The sequence below is a fragment of the Arvicola amphibius genome, chromosome 8 (assembly GCF_903992535.2).
Source record: "Arvicola amphibius chromosome 8, mArvAmp1.2, whole genome shotgun sequence".
NCBI lineage: Eukaryota > Metazoa > Chordata > Mammalia > Rodentia > Cricetidae > Arvicola > Arvicola amphibius.
In genome coordinates, this window is record NC_052054.1 from 52881646 (window position 1) to 52904929 (window position 23284).

The 23284-nt window shown below is 46.3% G+C and overlaps 1 protein-coding gene across 2 annotated transcripts; it reads left to right on the top strand.

Moving 5' to 3' along the window:
• The first annotated feature begins 178 nt into the window (after positions 1-178).
• Zbtb24 (zinc finger and BTB domain containing 24) lies at positions 179-18031 on the top strand. Of its 2 annotated transcripts, XM_038340192.2 has the most exons (7): positions 179-327; positions 1393-2369; positions 5123-5290; positions 5774-5857; positions 6662-6745; positions 12793-12874; positions 14371-18031. In XM_038340192.2, the coding sequence occupies exons 2-7, from the start codon at positions 1421-1423 to the stop codon at positions 15068-15070; spliced, it is 2067 nt and encodes a 688-aa protein (XP_038196120.1). In that variant the 5' UTR covers positions 179-327; positions 1393-1420; the 3' UTR covers positions 15071-18031. The 2 variants fall into 2 exon arrangements, with proteins under 2 accessions (XP_038196120.1, XP_038196121.1); XM_038340193.1 differs by lacking the exons at positions 12793-12874; positions 14371-18031 and having other exon boundaries at positions 6582-6737.
• The last annotated feature ends 5253 nt before the right edge of the window (positions 18032-23284 follow it).

Below are 23284 nucleotides of genomic sequence, written 5' to 3' on the forward strand. Positions count from 1 at the left end.
CGTCTACCGGACAAAAGTGACTGAGGTTTCGGCGGAGAGAAGACAGAGCGGCAGGACGGAGACTTAGGCGTACGGGCAGGTTCCCGTAGCAGCCCGTCCCTTTCCGGATTCCCCAGCAAACTCCGCCCCGGGGCGGGGCTATACGGTCACGTGGTCCGACGGCCGAAGGTACGCGCTTCCGGGTTGGCGTTTGCGGCGTCCGCGGGAGCTGAGAGCCAGCGCGCAGCGGCGGTGGGGGCGGGGGAGCGGCGACGTGCCCTGCCAGCCGGGTCCCCTCTAGGTGGCCGGGTGGGCTGGCCGCGGCAGGACCCCGCTTGGCCCCGACAGGTATGTCCGCCGCCGGTGGGCTGGGCCCGGGGGGCCTTGCTCCTTGGAGCGCTCGCGGGACCCAGGCACTGGGCCTGGAACGCAGCTCGGAGGCGCTGCTCTGCGCGGGGCCTCTTGACGCTGGCGGGATTTCACCACAGATCTCTATTGCGTGCGTTCTTTTTTATCTTTCTCATATTGGTTCCCACAGACCAAACAGCTAATCACGTGTAGGATTGAGACAGCATAGCCCCAACTCCAACGTTGTGCAGCCACACTATGTTTTGGTTTTTCGAGACAAGGTTTCTATGTGTAGCTTTGGAGCCTGTCCTAGTACTCGCTCTGTGGACCAGGCTGGCCTCGAACTCACAGAGATCCACCCACCTCTGCCTCCCGAGTGCTGGGATTAAAGGCATGTGCACCACCAACGGTGACTGTGCAGCCACACTTAGAAAGTTTTTTTTTTTTAAGATTTATTTATTATGTAGATAGTGTTCTGCCTACATGTCAGAAAAAGGCACCAGATTTCATCACAGATGGCCGTGAGCCACCTTATGGTTATTGGGAACCAAACTCAGGACCTCTGGAAGAGCAGTCAGTGCTCTTAACCATTGAGCCATCTCTCCTGCCCAGAGGGGTTTTTTTTGTTGTTGTTGTTGTTTTGTTTTGTTTTGTTTTGTTTTTTTGTTTTGTTTTGTTTTTCGAGACAGGATTTCTCTGTAGCTTTGGAGCCTGGCCTGGAACTAGCTCTTCTAGACCAGTCTGGCCTCGAACTCACAGAGATCCCCCTGCCTCTGCCTCCTGAGTGCCAGGATTAAAGGCGTGCACCATCACCACCCAGCTTTAGAAAGTTTAAATACCAAATTCATGCAAGGGAAGGCTGTACAGATATTTGGTCCCATTCTGTAATTTCCAGAGGAAATTCCAGACCATAAGAGGTTATGTGGATGGATAGTGGAGAAGCATCCGTAGCCACAACAGGGTGAGAACCCAAGGCTGGGCTTCTGAGTAGACTTCAACTGAAGCACGAACACAGCCTTGTTAGACAGTATTTCCTCCTAAGTAAACCTTGTTTTCTTATTTCAGATTTAAGCCTCTTCAGAGTCTGGAGAAGATGGCAGAGACAACACCGGAGACTTCTGCTCAGCTTGCTATGCACTCAGACACGCACAGTGACACTGTCCTGGCTAGCCTCGAGGACCAGAGGAAAAGAGGCTTTCTTTGTGATATTACCTTAATCGTGGAGAATGTGCATTTCCGAGCCCACAAAGCCTTACTCGCTGCCAGTAGCGAGTATTTCTCGATGATGTTTGCGGAAGAGGGCGAGATTGGCCAGTCTATCTATATGTTGGAAGGCATGGTTGCAGACACCTTTGGTATTCTGCTGGAGTTTATCTACACAGGGTATCTACATGCCAGTGAGAAAACTACAGAACAGATCCTGGCCACTGCTCAATTCTTGAAAGTCTATGATCTGATAAAGGCGTACACAGACTTCCAGACGAACCATAGCTCCCCAAAGCCGCCGGCTTTGAACGGCACTGGACCCCCAGTGGTCGTTATTTCTAATAAGAAGAATGATCCTTTAAAACGGAAACGGGGAAGACCGAGAAAAGGCAGTAGTGTGCAGGAGGGGAAATCAGAACTAGCTGCAGAGGAGGAGATGCAGCTCAGAGTGAACAATTCGGTTCAGAACAGACAAAACTCTGTGGCTAGAGAAGGGGACGGTGTGGAACCGAGCGAACAGATGCCAAAAGAAAAGAAATTGGAGCCTGCGGGTGAGCCAGGTAGAGTGGAGGAGCTGCCTGCCGAAAAGGATGAGAATTGTGACCCCAAGGCTCGGGATGGACAGGATAGCCTGAGCAGGTACAGCAAGCGGAGGATTCGGAGGTCTGTCAAGCTTAAAGACTACAAACTCATTGGAGATGAAGACGACCAGGCTTCCGCCAAGAGGCTGTGTGGAAGAAAAAAGCGCGCCGGTGGTCCCGAGGCCCGCTGTCAAGACTGTGGCAAAGTGTTTAAGTATAATCACTTTTTAGCCATCCACCAGAGGCGCCACACTGGTAACTACACTTTCCAAACTAGTGCACCTCATTGGGAAATCGGGAATTGTCATGACAGTATTTAATAATTGTTCCATTTCTGCATGATAGGCATTGCGGTAAAGCCTTCTTAGGTGCTCCTGTGTTTAGTTCTCAGTAGTCTCACAGTAGGTAACGTCCGCAGTGTACAGATGAGGAGAGGCTCTTAGAGTGGACCCAGCCATGCCACGATGACCCAGCAAGCCTGATCCAGAGCAGAGCCCTGGGTTTTGTTTTGTTTACTTATCAAGTTATATAGCCCCTCCTGCCCTTGATTTGTGAGTGTCCCCCATCTTTGCAGAAGCATTCTCTTGCCGTTCTATAGACATCTTTATAGTTCAACCATCTTGTGAAGATTTACCTCCTTTTGGGTGCCTCTGACTCAGCATTGGCATTAGACCCCCTTGTCATTGAAATGTCCTCTCCATATGACCAATATGGCAGCCACTGACAACATAGAGACCTGTTCTCCTCTTTTACAGTCCCAGGAATGGAACCCAGGGTTTAGGTGCCTGCAAGCAAGCGTTTTACAGCCAAGCTGTATCCCAGCCCTACACAGAAGTTTTATCACTTCAATTTAGATAGCAAGACTGAGAAAATGAATTTTAATTTTGTTTCATAACCATGTATGTCTGATGGCTACCATATTGGACAGTGTATCTCTAGCAGAAATCCTCAAGCATTTTCTTGAGCTGTTTAATTTGCCCTGTTTCAGGTCAGGTTGTAATTGTCACTTGAAAGCCTCCATATAGGAGCTAGTGTTTAGTTTTGCTGTCACGTGACCTAGCCACACCTGCTGCTGTGTTTCTGAGCCTGCTCATTATAACTGCCTAGAGCCTCTGCAGCTGTGCCCCACACCCAGGTTTCTGGTATTTCTCCGGATTAGCCATGTTTGAAGTTTCCCAGAGATGTCACTCTGTCACCAGAGTGACTGTACTGGCGTCACTCCCCCAACATCACAGGAACTGAGCATTGTATGATCGCCACACTGCAGAATTGGAGACAGGAGGATCTCAAGTTCAGGAGCATACTTGGCTGCAAGGCAAGCCAGGGATATGTGAGATGCTCTCTTGATAAAGAAAGCCCCTCAGATTCTGTATGGTGAGAACCTGAATTAGAGCACTATGAACAGAACAAAATCCCGACTATGTGTTGAACTGTGTGGGTTCTGTTTTATTTTCTAATGGGCTCTGTAACTAATGGATGCAAATACTAGATTGTTTATCCAAATTGTGCATGATTTTGTAGTGATAAGCTGCGGGCAGGCCTGCTTTTTGTCCTGCCTGGCTTCTGCACGGCTAGCTTAAAACCTGAAATAACAACACACAAATTGTATTCTTTTAAACACTGCCTGGCCCATTAGTTTCAGCCTCTTATTAGCTAATTCTCACATCTTGCTTTAACCCATATTTAGTAATGTGTGTAGCACCACGAGGTGGTGGCTTACCGGGAAAGATTCAGCATGTCTGACCTGGTGGCTGGCTTCATGGCAACTGACCCAGAGAGGAGAGGCATGGCGATTGCCTGAAGCGTCTGTCTAACTTCCCTTCTTCCCAGCATTCTGTTCTGTCTACTCCACTTACCTAAATCCTGCCCTATCAAAAAGCCAAGGCAGTTTCTTTATTAACCAATGAGAGTCCTCCATCATGATTTAAAGTATTTCATTGTTCAGTAAAACAGCGTGTAGAATCTTTCCTTTATTCCCCTGGCCTGAAATTTTGCATTCACCCTGTGTGCATGTTTTCTCCTTTTGCTTTATTTATCACATTGTATTGTCCCCCATGTTTCTTTTCCAGTCCAGAACTCCTGCTGTCTTAATTTCCTAGACACAACTTGTAATTTCCTTATTTTTCACCTGTACTTTCCATCTTTGTTCAGTTTCTGAGAGATTGCCGCTGTACTTGTAAGCCTCTAGGTGTGCTTTTTCTACATTTTTGTTTGGTTTTTAGGAACTTAAATTTTTCTTTCCAGTTCTAGAGCCCCAAGCCAGGGCCTTGTACTTCCTTGGACAGTTGCTCTACACCTAAACTAAATCCCCAACCCCAATAAATTGTTGTGTTGGTTTGAGACATGATCTCATTATGTAGTCTAGCTGGCCTTGAAATCCTGATCTTCCTGCCTCAGCTACCCAGTGCTGGTGTTACAGATATACGCTGCTGTGCCCAGTGTCCCTGATACCCTTTGTGCATTGCTGGTTTCCGTATCTGCTGTGGAGTCTGTCTTCACTATCAGAGGCTTCCCTTGACTATAGTATAAAGATTGGTTTTTATTTTATGTGTATGAGGGTTTGCCTACATGTATATATGTATGTATGTACACCATGCGAATGCCTAGACCAGAAGAGAGTGTCAGATTCCCTGGAGTTTCAGGTGGTTAGGTGTCACTCTGTGGGTGCTGGGAACCCAACTAGGGTCCTCTGTAAGAGCAGAGCCACTTCTCCAACCCCAAATGCGGTGATTTTTTTTAAACCTCTAATAATATGCAAGATCAGGGCACTAAAAGCTATTGTCATTTCTATGAATATGAAGCCTGGGTTTTAAAAGTTAGGTTGCATCTCATGGCTTCTATCACTTTCTAGACCTTTATTACTGATAGCTCACCTATCCACTGGAGTTTGGGGTTTTGCCTTAAATATTTAGAATTCCGAATGATTCTGTATTACATATTTTAGTTTGGGAGGAAGAGAAGAGTGCGCAGGTCCTTATTTACACCATGCTTCTTGGCTTTGATCGCAGGGGAGCGACCGTTCAAATGTAGCGAGTGTGGGAAGGGCTTTGCCCAGAAGCACTCCTTGCAGGTCCACAGCAGGATGCACACGGGGGAGCGGCCATACACCTGCACCGTGTGCAGCAAAGCGCTGACCACCAAGCACTCCCTGCTGGAGCACATGAGCCTGCACTCAGGTAATGGGACTTGCACGAGAAGGCCCCCAGCCACCAGGTTCCTGTTTCCTGGGGTGGCCTTTCTAGCATCTAAATGGTGTTTTTGCAGCCTGGTGTCATTTTCCACACAGTGCCATTGAAAGACAGGATTGTGCATGTGCTGATGTGCTATTCTGAATGACACCAGCCTTCAGCTAGAACTTAGTAACTGGCCTCTGCGGTGCAGTGTACATTTGAATGTGTTTTACTTAAACACTAGAGTTTAGCATTCTGTATGTGAGAACCACTTGCTGCCTGTAGTTTTACCCCAGGCTTCACTTCCCCCTGTGGCCTTGCATAGTTTTGCACACTGTGGAAAGGTTGCTTCTGGGTACGTAGACACGATACTCGTATCACTTGCAGAAAATGGGAACCTGAGCACTGTGTTATTGAACTTCTTCATGGGCGTTCTAATTCTCTGCAGTTTGGGCATGGTGTAGGTGGTTGTTATTCTTTATTTGGCAGGACAGAAGTCTTTTACCTGTGATCAGTGTGGAAAATACTTCAGCCAGAAAAGACAGCTAAAGAGTCATTATCGCGTCCATACAGGTACGATACCAATAAGGTGAGAGAAGTTTTGCATCGCTGGGGAAGCAATGCAGATACAAAGTATTTGTGAAACAGTAGGTTCATCTTACAGAATAAATGAAAGAACCGGAAAAAACAGTCGGGCTAGGAATGCAGCTCGTTTAGTAGAGAACTTGCCTAGGGTTCCATCCTCAGTGTCACATAAAACTAGGCATGCGAGCACACATCTGTTATCCTAGCACTGAGATATGGAGGCAAGAGGGTCAGAAGTTCAAAACCACCCTCAGGTGTGTAGTGAGTTTAAGGCTTGCCTGGGATACCTGAAACTAGCTCAAAAAAAAAAGAAAGAGAGAGAGAGAGAGAGAGGTCAGAGGTTGTAGTGTTATTCTCCACTACTGTAAGGTTCAATATAATGTTTGCACCATACATGGAACCACCACAGAACTGCTGTATCCAAAAGTGCTCCTTGCTCAAGAGGCTTCGGTTAGTTGGCTGTTAGTCGTGGCATCTAGAAAGGGATGTCTCACCCATGGCTTTTGATTGCTGAAGGTCCTATTCTTTCTGCCAGCTGATAAGAAAGGAAACAGGGGTGGGCATCACTCAAGCTCAGCTGGCCAGTCCCTCCAGTGTTTCAGGAGAAGGGTATTCAGAAGGGCGAGGGGGACTCTGGCTGAGTTGAGATGCATTGGGGTGATAAAGTTTATTGTTGTTGGAAAGTGCCATATTTACAGTGATTATTTTTCAGGGAAGCGCTTTAACAGAAATCACTGAAGAAATGCAGGGAGAGCATGCATGCACTGACACTCTTTTTATCGTTGCGGCAAGGCCACTCACTACCAGAATGCAGCCACTGCCATCGAAAATTCATGGATGTGTCTCAGCTAAAGAAGCATCTGCGAACGCACACAGGTAACCCGCCTTTCTTTCAAGCCTCCCTGCTGCATGTGGTGTCCTCCGCCTGTACTTGTATGCTTGTGCCTGTGCGGTACATCGTAGGTTTTATTTAAAAGTCCAAAGTGAAGGCAAAGTGCTGTAAGCCAGCACAAAATGCTATGGCCACTATTGTGTGGGGACATTACATCCTGCTGTGAGTTGGCTCAAAATGGAGATCACCTGACAAACGCTGTTCACGTGTGAGAATTTGTGTCATTCCACAGCATAGTGTCAGTCTCGGTCTGGCTCTGTGTCACTCTGTCCCTTCAACACTGAAGAGGAGAGCAATAAATTGTTTAGAAAGAAAGCATACACCAGACACGAAGGTAGACACAGGGTTCCTCTCTCTGTCCTCTGGAGCCAGTGCTCAACTATGAAATTGCTACCTCCCAAAGAGGCAGGAATGAGAAGGCAGAATTGTTGGGGCAGGTAGGGTTTTTTGTTTTGTTTTTTTCCATTTTAAGTTCAGAGAAGTAAAACTGTCCATCTTGGATCTTTTGGAAGGGATATGGGTTAAAAATAAGCCTGTTGGATTTTTCCAAGAAACAGTTTCTATTAAGGTAGATTATTTAATGATTCTGTCAAGTTGTCTACTAATACTGTATAGGCAGATCTCTGAGATCTGGCCAGCCTGGTCTATGGAGTGAGTTCCAGAATAGCCAAGGCCATACAGAGAAACCCTGGCTCAAAAGACAAAAACAAACATACACAAGAATTATTTAGCCTTTGGCACTTCAATTTTTTTAATGCAGGTTGGTAATTTCCTAACTTAAAGAAAACCTAAGCCAGGCGGTGGTGGCGCACGCCTTTAATCCCAGCACTCGGGAGGCAGAAGCAGGCAGATCTCTGTGAGTTCGAGACCAGCCTGGTTTACAAGAGCTAGCTCCAGGACAGGCTCTAAAGCTGCAGAGAAACCCTGTCTCAAAAAAAAACCAAAAAAAAAAAAAAAGAAAACCTAAGTATTAATATCCAAGTGCCCGGGACCAGAAACTCCCCAAACCCCAAAATGTTCCAAATCCCCAACTTTTTAAGTGTCGGTGTGATACCACAGTGGAAAGTGCCACACCTGTCCTCAGGGGACAGAGCAGAGTCAAAATTTAGGTTTCCAGAAACACCGTCTAAAATTCTCACCAGGCTGTGTGGAGGAAGTTTATATAAAACATGATGAATTTTGTATGTAGATTTGATCCCATCTCTAAAATGTGTATATATATGTGTGAAAGAGAGAAAGAGACAGGGAGAGAGAACAAGAGAGAAAATTTTCTAAAATCTGAAAAACCAATCTGTGTTATTTCTGATTCTCAGCAGTTTTGAGATTTACTTGTTTTTATTTTACGTGTGAGTGTGGTTTGCCTGCGTTTATGTGTGCGCACCACATGCACGCAGTACTCCCAGAGACCAGGAGTTGTTGGCTCCTGTGGAAGAGCAGTCTCTCCAGACCCCTAGGCACTTAGGAAATTATCTTATAAGGGGTGACATTTATGAAACTTACTCTGTACATTCTTAATTTTTTATAGTATGTGTATGTGTCCATCCATGTGCACACAGGTGCCACAACATACATGTGAAAGTCAGAGGACAGCTTGTTGGAGTCAGTTTCCACCATGTGGGTCTTGGGTATCAGACTTAGGTTCTCAGACTTGGTGTTGGTGTCGTCACCAGCCAAGCATCTCGGTGGCTCCTTCACTTCCATAGGCTTCTCACTAGTAGGCCTGTGGACTGTAATGCAGCCATTCACTGCATGCTTACTGACCATTTGCTGAGTACCAGGCTCTGTCTTAGGCCAAAGGACAGATAAAGAGATGTCCAAGTCCTTGCTGGTGTGACATCAGCGTTTGAGAAGGGAGGCCCAGACAAACAGATAGGTAGCATGTCCATGGAGCATGGAAATTAGGTATGGTGTGGGAAGAGGTGCTTCTCTCTGGGTGAGGCTGTCCTGGGAAGGTCTCAGGGATGAGAGCCGCTTGAGTGGAAACCGCAGTGTGCTTTGGGGAGACAGCAGTACAAAGCTCTGAGATGGGGCGCTCGGAGAAGGACGCTTGGGTAGACCACAGGGACAACAGGGCCATGTAGCACAGTTTATTTGTTTATAGCTGCACATTTCAAACATTTGTGAAGCTTTAAAACAAACAAACTGAGTAATGGTGGCATACAACTTTAATCCCAGCACTCAGGAGGCAGAGGCAGGTGGATCTCTGTGAGTTCAAGGCCAGCTTGGTCTACAGAGCAAGTTCCAGGACAGGCTCCAAAGCTACAGCAAAACATTGTCTGGAACCCTCCCCCCCAAAAAAGGAGATGGTCTCTCCCTCATAATGAACCATCTCAGGGACTGTGTAGTCTATGTGGTGAGTTTGTTATTAAAATGCAAATAAAAAAAATTAGAAATTGGTCCCTGTTGGGGAGAATGAGCCAAACCCTTCAAAACATTAGGGTTCTTCAAGGATAGGGTCTTCATACAACACACCTGTCTTACTCAGCTTAATGGGCACATCGGCAGCTCATTCCTTACCCCTGAACTAGGATGTAAAGCAGGCATTTGCTAGCATAGCCATACTTGGTTTAAGACCCTAGACCCTCACTTGTTTCTCAGACCTCAAGTGCACACTCTCTCCAGGTGAGATGCCATGCACCAGACACCAGAGAAACCAAAGGCACATTATATCTCTGTTCCCCAGAAGGATACCGAAGGCTACTTGTCGAGTGGGCAGGCGGCACTGCCGTGAGAGGTGCCAGTGGGTACACGGTGCCTCCGTGAGAGGTGCTGCTAAGAGAAGGATCTGGCTCATGGTCTCACAGTCGGATATTTTCCCGGACCTGGAGCAGGTCAGGCTTGTGGGACATAGTCAAGCCAGGCAAACTCACATAACTGATAAGGGGCCACTTGTTTGTTGTGGGTTTTCTTTTGAAAGGGTCTTGCTACGCTGCTCAGTTGGCCTAAGAACTCGGTCCTCGTGTGTCAGCATGAGTGCTGGGACTGTGTGCTCTACCACCATGGACTGTGATTTTCTCCTGTCCTTAAGGTGGGAATGTCGCTCAGTGTGCCTTGTGTGCACAGCCATCCTTGTGAGTAGCTTCCACCTCTCCAGCAGCTCTGTGCCCTAGATCGTGTTAGATACTGGCCCTCCCTGTGGGCTCCCATGCTCATGTGGCTGTCCTGCCCAGTCACATGACCGAGTCCATGACATTACAGTTTCAGTCACAGCCTCATTCTGTGGGTTAGGTACAAAGCTGCCAAAGTTGCTCTGCCTGTGTTGAGATGAGTTAGAGTTTTCCTGGATCTGGGGCCTCTCGGGACCTCAGGCCCTTGCAGTCTGTGTGTGTCTGTTGAGAATCTCAGCACAGTGTGACGGAACCCAGAAGGGAGGGCAAGTTTTGTTCCCCAGAGTGGAGCCCTGGATCAGGAAGGCAGAGCAAGTGCTGGATGACTCAGAGCATGTGGTGTGCCGCCAGTCGGATGGACGCAGGGCTTCGAGACTGTGGAAGCCCTGTGGTTTGCAGAGAACCAGTGGGGTGAGGCTCCAGACAGTGGGGCAGACCACTGAAGCAGCAGGGCCATGAACAGGAAGAGGGACGTTCTTTAATGTGTCTTGAGAGGGCTTGAGCAGCCTTGCAGGGTGGGCAGAGAAGGAAGGGCCTGGAATAGGTGGTTGGCAGACTTGAGAGAGGAAGGCTTTCAGGTCAGGAGGGCGGTGAAGAGACTGGGAGCTCATTAATTTAGGACAGAGTCATCATTGCTGACATGACAAACTGTTAATAGTCCAGATTGTAAAAAGTTGGAAACCAGGCAGAAGTCGTGGCCCCTCTGGGACTGAGTCAGCTCTGCCTGCGTCTTCCTGAGTCATCCTCCGTCTCTGGCCTCAACTTTCATTGTTACTGTCTGAGCCTCATGTTACATACTTCCTTCACGTCTTTGCTGCTCAAGCCCTCGTGTATCCGCCTTTAACCTCTGTCCCATCTGTCTCCTGCATCTCGCGGCCCTGACCACAATACCTCATGCATAGTCTGGCAGGAAATCCTCCCTCTAGTCCGCTTATTGGCACACTCTGAACACATCATCTGTCTATTTAAACCTCTGTCTGGGATTTTGGCTCGTCTTTGAGCCCACCACACCTCAGTGAATCCTTGTGCCCCTAGCATTTTGGTTGTACTTACGCCAGTGCCCTGTCAGGCCCTTCCAATCTGTCTGGGCATCCTGTCTGCACGCAGTGCTGTGGATTGCAGTCGTTATTGGAGCACACTCCCAAGTTTCCTACCCTCTCAATAGACTGTACTCCCTTCCTGAAGCCGTGATCATTTCTTTTGTTACTGTCTTTCCTAGCTGCAACTTTGCTGGAGGTCTCTCAGTGTTTCCGAACTAAATAAAAGAGAGGAGTGGCCCGGGTTGAAGAGAGAGTTCACACAAAACAGATCTGAAGCCAGGGGTGAGAGATTCATCACCATGGCTGGAGTGTCCTTCACCAGTGTTGGAATCCTAATGGCTGACGAAAAGCGTTAAAACATCAGATGCCCTGTTAGTGGGGCAGTGGGTCGCTGAGAAGGATGAGTTTAGTCCTTTCCCTTCCCCCCAGTGTCCTCTCTTCTCCACCTTCTGCCCTGGAGGTACAGCAAGAAGGCCCTAGCCAGGTGTAGTTCCCTGAACTCTGAACTTCCCACTCTGCTGAACGGGAGCTGTGCAGTGATGAATGCCTTTACTCTTAGCACTCAGGAGACAGGCACGTGGACCTCTGATTTGAGGCCAGTCAGAGCTACACAATTAGACTGTGTAAAAAATACTGCCGACTCTGTGTGTATTTGAAGCCCAAGTGGAACAGGTACAGTCTACATGAGAGGTGGGAACTGACTGAGGTCTGAGTAAGCTGCAGCTCTGATTAGAAAGCCGCCTGCCTGTAACCTTTCCGTGATGAAGGCAACCATGTGCACACACTGATCCATCCAGCTTGCCTTGTGTGTGTGTGCCGTGCTGGGTGGAGCTCGAAGACATGTCTAGTCTGAAAGAGCAACTCTCCTCTGCTTTCTCTAGTGAGGCCAGGTCTTGCTGTTGATTTTTCCAAAACTCCTCTCACCTCCATTAGGATCCTTCCTTCACTTGGCTTCTGGGGGAGATGAGAGTCCATTGTCGCATGTGTAGTGTGCAAACTAACACTGAAGAACACTTGTTGCTGTTAACGAGTGAAATCTGAGTACTTGCACATTTTATGTGAGCCGTAGGCCACTATGGGAAAGTCATTCATTTAGCAGGGTTTCTGAAACAGTGTGTGTGTGTGTGTGTGTGTGTGTGTGTGTGTGTGTGTGTGTGTGTGTGTGTGTGTGTCTGTGACCTGTTGTAGTATGAAGCTTTGCCTGCTGTCTCCTGATATGGCCACTGGAGCAGTTGCTGCCACTGTGACATGTTCTGTCAGTGTGGAAAGGCCCACACTGTTCACCAAGTTGACAGTGTATAACCGGGAAGTAAGAGACCCTTTTCACGACTGCTGTGATCCACGAAGGAGGAAGTGAGAAACTGTCAGACTCTAGACATATTTGGAAGGTAGATATAAGTGTGAGCAGTGTGCCCTGGTGTGCAGAGGTCTCTTCAAAGGTCCTGGGCCACCTTGCCCAGAAGTTCTGCAGAGGTGCAGGAGTCATGTTAGGCTCCATCATCATGGGAGGGAACCACGCCTCCTCTGCATCCTTGCATCATCATGGGAGGGAACCACGCCTCCTCTGCATCCTTTTGGCACCGCCCAGATGTGCCTTCTGCGCTCTAACAGAGTGGCCTTTGTTCCTCCCATTGGGAAAGTAAAGCACCTGGGTTCTTATTTTGTTCTTCTTTTTTTTTTCCTCTAAGAAAGGGTTTCTCCATGTAGCCCTGGTTGTCTGTCCTGGAACTCTCTCTGTATACCAGGCTGGCCTTGAACTCACAAAGATCCTCCTACCTCTGGGTGCTGGAATCAGAGGTGTGTGCCACCACCACCTGGCCAAGGTTGTTATTTTTCAGTGTCAGGTGTGAATTAATAAACGCTTTTCTCTGTTTTCCTTTCTAGGCGAGAAGCCATTTACCTGTGAAATCTGTGGGAAGTCTTTCACGGCAAAGAGCTCCCTCCAGACCCACATCAGAATCCACCGGTAAGCTTGTTTGGGACTGGGTGACATGGGACATACCTCTCTAGCCTTGCATACACCTGGGATAATCTTGCATACACCTGGGACTATAAGTGTATGCTATCACACCTGGCTTTTTTGTCATTTAGCAGCCTCACTGAAGTCTGGTGCTCTGTGGGGGTGACCTTTGCCCTGTATAAGCTTTACTTCCAGTTGTTACTCTGATAGAATTTTCTGTGTGGTTTATTATCTTATTTTTTAAAAAATAATTTCTCAGACAAAACCAGCAATGTTGGTTCTGACCAATAAAAGCCTTCATTGTTGGCTTCATTATTTTGTTGTAGTTTTTATTTGGGGTGATCTGAAGCTTACATCTTCAATCAGAAGTAAACATTAAGGCCTGGGGAAATGGCTCAGTGAATAAACTACTTTTTGCAGGAGAATGAGAATTTGTTCAGATCTCCAGCCCCATGTAAAAGCCAGAGGTGATGCTGCATGTATGTCAGAGGGCGGAGGAAGGTGGATCCCAGGGGTTGTCTGACCACCAGGCTAGCCAGAATGGCAGGCTCTGGGTTCAGTGAGAGACCCTCAGACAATCAGGTGGAGAGAGAGAGGAAGACAACCAGTGGTGACCTCTGGCCTCCACACGCATACAGAGATATGCTACACACACAAGTTAAGCCATTAGTGAAGTATGAAGCTTGAAGTCTCAGCACATAGGAGGTAGAAGCAGGAGGGTAGCCACGAGTTCAAGGCTAGCATGGACCACAGAGTTAGACCATGTCTCAAAAGGAAGAAAATAATATCTGGAGTTAAGCATGATAGAGCATGCCTACAAGCCCAGCACCTGGTAGGCCAGAAGCAGGAAGATCAACAGTTTGAGACCAAACTGAATTGCATAGGAAAATTCCATCCAAAAGAAAAGAGTTCTGTTGATAAAAATTATGGACTTACGTATATTTCTAAAAGCTTCAAACGTAATTAGGAGCTGTTAAAATTTTAATATTGATATTAATCATAATACATATATATCTATTTGGCCTTTAGAATCTAAAAATCAGCTGTAAGAACTAAAAGCAAAATAGAACTGTTTGTATAATATGTAAATGTTTACTTTCTTACCTGAAACACATATAACAATAGACTTATAAAAGTTCACCCTCCATAGGCCAGTCCCACCTGCCATCCTACCATAAGCCCTTTTTTATTTTTGAGACTTGGGGAAGCACATAGAAGCAGTTCACTCTAAGTCAGTCAATAGTTGGTAGGGCCTGTGACTTTGGAAGCTGCCTGGCCAGTAGCTCCCGTGTTGTTTTCTTTTGGTGTGAAGCGGAGCTGGAACTTATTTTAAGGGTTTGACATGGGTTTAAGCATTGGCATTCAGGGAAAGGAATTCTTATAAAGAGGACAGCAAACACTCGAGATGCAGTGCTGCTGGGCTCAGCGTTCCTTTAGCTTTGATTTCTTCTACTAAGTAACCAGGAAGTAGGAAGCAAGTGTTTCTGTGTGTTTTCTTACAGAGGAGAAAAGCCATACTCCTGCAGCATCTGTGGCAAGTCCTTCTCTGACTCCAGCGCCAAGAGGAGACACTGCATCCTACATACGGGCAAAAAGCCTTTCTCCTGCCCCGAGTGTAGCTTACAGTTTGCTCGCTTAGACAATTTGAAGGCTCACTTGAAAATTCACAGCAAAGAGAAACACACATCAGATTCTAACAGTGTTTCTGGCAATAATGCTGATGAGGTCCGGAACATTCTTCAGCTGCAGCCATACCAGCTCTCCACCTCAGGAGAGCAGGAGATTCAGCTGCTGGTAACCGATTCCGTGCATAACATTAACTTCATGCCAGGCCCCAGCCAGGGGGTCAGCATCGTACCTGCTGAGAGCTCTCAGAGCATGGCCACAGACCCTGCTGCTAACCTTGCCCTGCTCACACAGCAGCCCGAGCAACTGCAGAGCCTGATTCTTTCAGCTCAGCAGGAGCAGACAGAGCACATTCAGAGCCTCGGCATGATTGGAAGCCAGATGGAGGCCTCCCAGCCAGAGCCAGTGCATGTCATCACACTTTCCAAGGAAACGCTGGAGCATCTACACGCCCACCAAGGGCAAACAGAGGCGCTCCAGTTGGCAGCTGCTGCTTCCGATCCAGCCCAGCACCTACAGCTGACACAGGAGCCTGATCCACCCCTACCTGCTCCACTAGGCCAGGAGCAGAGCTGACCCACGCACACGTCAGACTGTTCCACTGGACCCTTCTCCTGGGCCGGTAGTGATTGGCTGGTCCTTTGGGCTCCCATCTTCCAGATCCACCAGGTTATTTACAGCGGACTCCACTGGGACAGAATCTGTGTGCTGGCATTACAAAGCTATCTTATCTGTAATACCAATTCATATTTAGCATTTAAATATTGATGAGGGGCTCCACAGTCATCTACTTCGTCTCTAAAGATGGGTAGTTTCTCTTGGGAGCACTGATTTAGACTTTTCTGTAAGAGTTGAATGTTCGTGGCCATAGAGTGTGGTCTTCTTTAGAACAAAAAGTTATGCATAGGTTGACTCTTCTGGTATGGTGGTTGGTTCCATTCTGTTATTTCTCTGAGGCAGTATACTTGCCAGTCTAAAACAAGTCAGGACTGACTGTACCCAATTACATCAATCAGGAGATTCCCTTCCAGTAGCTTTTCTGCCCTAAGAGAGCACCCCTTGAATTTTATCTTTGTGTGGTACGGTGGGCTGATCATGCCGCACTGAGGGTAGATTCAGATTCAAAAACCACACTCACGATACTGCAGCAAAATGTTCTTTTCTGTTGTTTGTATTCCCAGACAGGGTTTCTCTGTGTAACAGTCCTGGCTGTCTTGGAACTTGTTTTGTAGACCAGACTCCCTCGAAATCATAAAGATCCACCTGCCTCTGTCTTACAAATGCTGGGATTAAAGGCGCGAACCACTACCACTTGGCACAAATTGTACTTTTAAAATTTTTGAGTTCAACTTTTCTTCAAAACTTGGATTTATACATTTTTTAAAGAAGCAGGCTGTTAAATTTTTAATTAAAACGTCTCCAGAGTATGAAACTAAATCAAGATACTCATTCCAAATAAACCAAATTTTGTTAGATAATGACTTGATTTTCATGAAAAAGGATTCTTAATTACCTGGAACTAGAAAGTTTATTCAGTGTAAGGCCTAAATACACTACTGTAGCCTACTTGATCTCAAAATACTAATTTGCACGTTCAATCTTAGAACTTCCTAGATGTGGAAGTGTACACTAATCTATTTTTCTTGACACTCGATGAAATCCATCAACACACCACTTAATTTTGAGCCTCAGGGTGGAAGTAACCCTCCTGTCCCTATGATTGTGTGTCTTTCAAACCATCACCAAAAGATTAAATTATGTTTGGCTTGTTTTCAGGATCATTGCATCTACTTGAATTCTTTGACTTTTATCTCTCATAAAGCTGGCCTTATGTTCGAGAAAGAGATGAGGGTCCTAGTAACATTATGGAGTAGGAAGTGGATTCAAAATCAATGTCTTTTCCACAATAGTTGTTAGTTTAGCTTAGACTGCTTGTATTCCCACCGAAATCCAGATGTGTTTACATCCTGGATATCTACATAAATAGACAATTCTTCGGGTTGGAGAGGTTCTATACTTACCAAGTTGTATTTTATTACCTATAATTTACAAATTGAATTACCAAAGTGGTAGACATGTATCAACTAAAGTAATATGAAACTGGACCTGAATAGAGTTGATTTCTTACAAATAATGTTTTACTTTAGTATTTTAGACTCTTGATTTAGTCACTTAAGCCGTGTATTCCTTGTGTGTGAGTGTGGGATGTGTGTGTGTCTGTGGCGGCCACAGGAGGACAATGGTTAGACTCTTGATTTAGTTAAGCCATGTATTCATTATGTGTGAGTGTGGGGTATGTGTGTGTCATGTGGAGGCCACGGAAGGACACTGGGTATCCTGGTGTATCACTGCCTTATTTCCCTGAGATGGGAATCTGGAAGCTGGTGTCCAGCAAGCCTCAGCCATCCTCCTGCTTCTACCTCACAGCATGGGGGTTACAAGCACACATGGCCATCTCCCGGATTTGACCTGGGTGCTGGGATCCACGCTCAGCTCCTCACATTTGTACAGCAAATGCTCTTACCCACTGAGCATCTCTCTAGTCCCTGTTCATTCTTAGAACACAAAAGACTTTATGATCTCTTCAAAACTTGCTAATACTCATTTTCTCAAAAAATCTATTTTGTATTAAAGAAAATTAAATTTTTTGCACCCTAGACAGCTGGGTAACTATTCAGAAGCATGGTTATGTAGCTTTTGGTTTGGTTTTGGTGTTGGACGCAGTCCATACAAGTTAAATTTAATTTACTTCATAGCAGTCTACCTCTGCACTAAGAATATAACGTGAGCCAGGCCCGGTGGTGCAGGTCTGTGTCCTGGGAGACAGGTGGAGACAGGAGGACCTTGAGTTAAAGGCTAGCCTGAGCTACTTAGACCCTGCAAAAGAAAACAAGGCCTGGGCATGCAGGTCAAAGTATGTCCCTGGCATGCACAAGACTGGGCTCTGTCCTCAGCACTGGCAGGGAAAAAAGAGGTACAAGACACAAGGAATTTAAAATATTCAAAAGTCACATGTAACAATTGGTGAAATTAATCTTAACAACGGTATTTGGTCTACTATCCTGGTCAGCCTTGTCAACACAGCCTATACTGAGTTATATTAGAAGCAATTGAGGGGATGCCTAGATCAAGTTGATCTGTGGGCATACCTGTGATGAATCATCTTGATCATTAACTGATGTACAAGGGCTCAGCCCACTGTGGGCAACACCATTTCTCATTCCTCATAGTCCTGGGCTATTTAAAAAGCTAGTTGAGTGTGAGCCAATGAGTGAGTCATTGAACAAGTCGGCAAGCCAAGTTCCTCGATGGCTCCTGCCGTGAGCTGCTGCCCTGCATGCCCTTGGTGATGGATCATGACTTGAAAGTAAAACCAAATAAAACCTCCCCCACCCCCCCAGTTGCTTTGGTCATGGTATTGACACAGTAACAGAATGCGACTAGAACATTTGTTGCCAAATATTTCAATATGTAATTCATATTAAAATGTATTAATGAAATTTTATATCCTCCCTTGATATAAAATCCTCAAAATCAGTTGTGTATTTCATACTTGCTGTTATATCTCAATTTTGACAACAATATTTGCTGGTATTTGATTTGCATTCGAGTTCATAAAATTTATAGGTTAAAAAACCTAGATTCATCTATCGCGTAGTTCAGACAACTGTTTTCAGTCACTGAAAGAAATAACTTATGTTTAACTTTTTAAAAGTCAAGCCCAGTTCCTCGGTTGACCAGGCCACATTACAAGTCCTCCCTGACTGTTTCCAGCATGCGATCCAGCCCCAGCCTTGACTATGTCATCTGACCAGCTGTCAAAGGAGAATCAGAAAGTGATGGTTTGCTTGCACCAGCTCTCTGTCACAATACACACTCTGACCCTTGAGATGAAGCTCCTTTTTAACTCAGTGGCTTTCTAAAAAATAAGCTTTAAAAATGTATTTCATTTTTATGTTTAGAAGTATATTAGTCGGGGTTCTGCACAGTAGCAGAACTTAGAGAATGACTTATCAGAATGACTTATATGCTACAGCCCAACTATCTCAACAGTAGTCAGCTGTGAATGGAAGGGCCAAGAATCCAGAAGTTGCTCAGTCCACAAGGGTGGTCGTCTCAGCTGGTCTTCAGTATACATTGAAGTAGGCTCCAATGCTAGAGAAGGAAATGAACTTGCCAGAGAGAGCAAGCAGGCAAAGAGCAAAAGCTTCCCGCAGAAGGTACAGCCCAGAATAAAGGTGTGGCTTCCTGCCTGAAGATCCAGATCAAAGGGGTGTGTCTAACTGCCTCAGAGGTCTGGATTCACCCACTTCAAAGCAAGCAAAAATAATCCCTCCAGGTGTGCCCTCCATTTCTGGATTGTAGTTCATTCCAGATGTAGTCAAGTTGACAACCAAGAATAGCCACCACAGTGAGTGTTTTGCCAGCATGTATGTCTGTGGACCATGTGTGTGCCTGGTGCCCTTGGGTGGGAAGAAGGCTTCAGATCCCCTGGAACTGGAGCTATGGATGGTTGTGAACCACCATGTGACTGCTGGAACAGGAACTTGGGTCCTCTACTAAGCAAGTACTCTTAACTGCTGAGCCATCTCTCCAGTCTGAACTCAGTGAAATCTGTACCCAAAGGAAACACACGAAAGTGCCTCTCAGAAGTCCTTGAAAGATGACACTGCCAGGCTGACATTTCACGGTTCCTTTTGTGATAAATGTGTGCAAGTTTTAAAGCGTTTTGAAGTGCGTTTTTAGGACTAGGCTGTTGAGCTTTGGGTCAACTGCAAGTAACCTTTCTTAAACAATGAATCCTTGGCTTTGGGAAAGCTCACAGTGTGAACATCGTCCAGGTGCTTGCCTGATGTTTCTGGAGAATTTCTGCCTCTCCTTTTTGTTCTCTACATTTGGGTTCTTGGTTGTAGGTGTTGTGTGCAGCAGGTTAGATGACCAAGCTGGGTTCTCACTATAAATGCTTACATGCGGGTTTATGTAAACAGGGTTACTGTCTGTCCCACAGGGAGTTCACTGAGGGCCTGGAAGGAAGCTGGCTGTGTTAGGTCTTTTTCCCACCAAACTGCTCCTTGAAGCTTTGCCATGCAGTGAGATACCAGGGCAGGCCTGTTATCCCAGCACCATGAGGTAGAGGCAGGAGGATCAGGAATTCATGCTTTGTCTACATGGTTAGTACGACAACAGCCTGAGCTATGTGAGATCAGGTCTTGGAAAACAAAACCAGGATTCATAAGGGACCATGTGGTGTGGGGACTTGGAGACTCTTATCCCATCTGGGCCATGTGCTCCTTTGCTAGGGCTGCCATAATAGGCGCTTCTTCAGCAGCACGGATTTAGTTGATTACGATCCTGGCTAGAAATAGGACGTTGAGCTGGGCTGTGGTGGCACACGCCTTTAATCCCAGCACTTGGGAGGCAGAGGCAGGCCTCAAGACCAGCCTGGTCTACAAAGTGAGTTCCAGGACAGGCCAAAGCTACAGAGAAACACTGTCAAAAAACCAGAGAGAGAGAGAGAGAGAGAGAGAGAGAGAGAGAGAGAGAGAGAGAGAGAGAGAGAGAGAGAGAGAGAGAGAGAGAGAGAGAGAGAGAGGGAGGGAGGGAGGGAGGGAGGGAGGGAGAGAGGGAGAGAGAAGGAGAGAGAGAGAGAAGGAGAGAGAAAGAGAGAGAGAGAGAGAGAGGGAGGGAGGGAGGGAGGGAGAGAGAGAAGGAGAGAGAAGAAAAGAGTTGGCCTCTTTGGCCTCTTCCCCTAGCTTGTTGCTGGCTTTCTGGCTCTTCTATGCTTTTCCCTCTGTCTGTGTCCCTGCTGCCCCCTTTTGTAGAGCCATCAGGCTCACTGCATTAGCTCCCCACACTAAGAACCTAATTTGTTACTTCACTAACTCTTGAAAAGTCCTGTTTCCAAGTGCAGCCCTATTTAGAGGCAGTGGGGCTAGGGCTTGAGGATAGACTTGGGAGGTGGGAGGGGTCAAGGCACAGGTCAGCAGGAACTGGTTTCTGGGCGGAGGAGGGATGAACTAGGACATCCCTGTAGCCTATAGGAAGCAGGCCCTACTTAATCATCATGGCATTCCTATGAGATAAGGATCATTATTATTATTAGACCCATTTTACAGATGAGAACAGTGAGGTCCAAAGAGATGATGTCATAAAGTGGCAAAGCCAGAACTGGGGCCCAAGCCTGGCTGATCCCATGATTCTGCACTGACGAATTTGAGTTGAGACTTACAGGGAGGATGTGTGTTGGCACACCGTCAAACTTGGGTAAAGTCACCGAGTTATAGTCTCTCCTACAGAAATGGATCAACCATCATCTCAGTAATACCAGTATTAACCTTTTGCTATTAATTAAAATTTACCAAGTAGGTGGAAGTTCCTAGGAAGGCGGACGAGCCTCGCTGCCGCAGCCTCTCTGTGAGGGAGCTGCCCATTTTTCCTTTCTCCAAAGGAAAGCTATTACGAGTTTAGGGCAGATTTGATTTATACACTTAATAGCTAAGTTTTTATCTTCCATTTCTAAACTTCAGTCTAAATCCTCATGAATTCAAAGTAAATCCTCTGTTCCCGCAGGTGTAAATAGGAATAGCCTGTGAAACCAAATCCACCCCCACTCATGTGGGTGGGAAGGAGTGACCTCTGAGGCTGGGCAGCACTGTAATAGACTGCTTTCCAAAGCCACTGCACGTGATTAAGCAACGAAAGACATTAGCCAGCAGGGACTTCTCAACTGAAATGTCCCTCCTTAGATGAACTTTTAAACTAAAGCTCATTCAGCCAGTTTGGATAAAATGTAGGAACTTGGCCACATTTAGGTGATGTCAGCAAGGAAGCTTGGAGCTTTTTTTTTTTATTTTTTGAGTTTGAATAATGAAGTGTGGGAAGAAATGTGCACATGGGACAGAGAGATGCTGTGTCCTGGAGCATGGCCTTGCTATTTTGAACCTAAGTAAGAGCAATACATCACTTTATAGTTTGAAATTGATTTCCCAAAGAATAGTTTGGCTCTTGGCTTTGATTGAGTTGGTTTGTTGAGTCGGGATCTCATACAGGCCAGGCTGGGATGGACCTTCCGATCCTCCTGTCTCCGCTACCAAGTCCTGGGATTACAAGTGTGCATCCCCGTGTCTGGCCAGCTCCATATTACTCTTCCCTGTTAAACGAAGAGTTAAACTGAAGCTTCATAGGACTAAGTTAGAGAAAAGCCACATTTTTTAAAATTACATGATTAAGTGACTTCTGGTCTGAGAAAATAGTTCCTATAATCATGTTTGAAGAGCAAAAGTGGTCTCGAAAGGAAACACGGGAAAGCCCTGGGTCTCCTGTTATTTAGAGCCTGTGAAAGAGCTCTCTGACTTCAGGAAAAGCAGCATGCAGAGGGTTAAGTGTGGAGCAAAGAGGAGGAAAGAATGACAGGCCAGTTTATTTCAGAGTCCCCCAAACAGAGAAACAGCTATTGAGCTTCTGTGGTTATTATGTGCTGGGGTCTGAGGTAGCTCAGGCTGGCCTTGAATTTGTTGTGTAGTGGAGGATGACCCTCAACTATGATTCTCCTGCTTCCACCTCCACAGTGCTGATGTTGCAAGCAGATGCTACTATGACCAGTTTTTATATGATGCTGGGAATTAAACCATGGCTTCTCACATGCCAGATAAGTACTCTACCAACTCAGCTACATCCTGGGCCCAATAGTGATTCTTAATGAGCCCCCCACTACACACACACACACACACACACACACACACACACACACACACACATCCTCTGCCCCACATGCATTTATCACCAAGTTATATCAGTTTTACCTCAACCTATCTTTTGAGTCTATCCTGTCCCTGTCCTCACTGTCCAGTGTGTCCCTTGCCTAGAACTCTGCCATGGGTCCATTTACGGTTTCTAATTCCCCTACTCAACCCCTTTCTCCAGTAGAAAGTCGTAATCCATTGTAGTTCACCACTGTCCCCTTAGCAACAAACAGAATGCCCTGCTAAACGGTATTATTTTAGTTACAGCAGACAGGACCACGTCCCACTCTGCTTAAACTCCTTCTGCATTTTCCCTCTGCACCTAGAAAAAAAAAAAAAAATCCCCAACCCAGCTTCCTCTTCAGCTCCTCTTCTGCATTCTCCATTCTCACTTCCGCCACACTGGTTACCTAGCTATTGGCCAATACCTAGCCAGCTCTTTTTGCCTGAAGGCTTAGGAGCGGGAAAGTTGTCTGTGCTCGCTCTCCGACACAGGTCCTCCAGGTCAGAATTAGGAGAGGCCCCTCCAGACCCTCCAATCTTAATCAAGCCATCACTCAAACTTCACGAAGTGCTGTGCCTTTGCCTCAGGAACTGTGGCTCTCTGGGCTAAGTGGGGACACTGAGCTGCAGGTCAAGGCCATATTACAGACTGCCTACAGATGTAGATGCCTAGGGTGTTAGATACTTGTTTTCTGGCTCCAAGCCCAGAAGATCAAAGGTTGGGAGCTGAGATAAGGAAGTGAGAACTTCCCACAGAAAGACAGAATGTGGTCTGGGGCACAATAAAGAGGATCCTGTCGCCAGTGGCTCAGGTCTTTAACCTAAGCAGCTGCTGGCACAGCTTTTTTCCAAAGCCATTAGAATGGGATCCTTTAACACTGAGTTTTCATGTGTGGGTCATTTATTCTATTCGATCCAATATAAACTATCCATAGGACTATGCCAGCTACTATGCTAAACTACTTATTTCATATAAATATGAAACTGTGGGTCATAACTCAAGAGTCTAACAAGAAAAAAAAAATGCTTGTTCTATTCTGTCCAT

Bases quoted from the DNA above. Each gene is read 5' to 3' on its own strand.
- Zbtb24 (XM_038340192.2), top strand. From the start codon at position 1,421: ATGGCAGAGACAACACCGGAGACTTCTGCTCAGCTTGCTATGCACTCA. The intron at 5,291-5,773 runs GTAATGGGACTT...TTTATTTGGCAG, and splicing joins GCACATGAGCCTGCACTCAG to GACAGAAGTCTTTTACCTGT. The intron at 5,858-6,661 runs GTACGATACCAA...CGTTGCGGCAAG, and splicing joins TCATTATCGCGTCCATACAG to GCCACTCACTACCAGAATGC.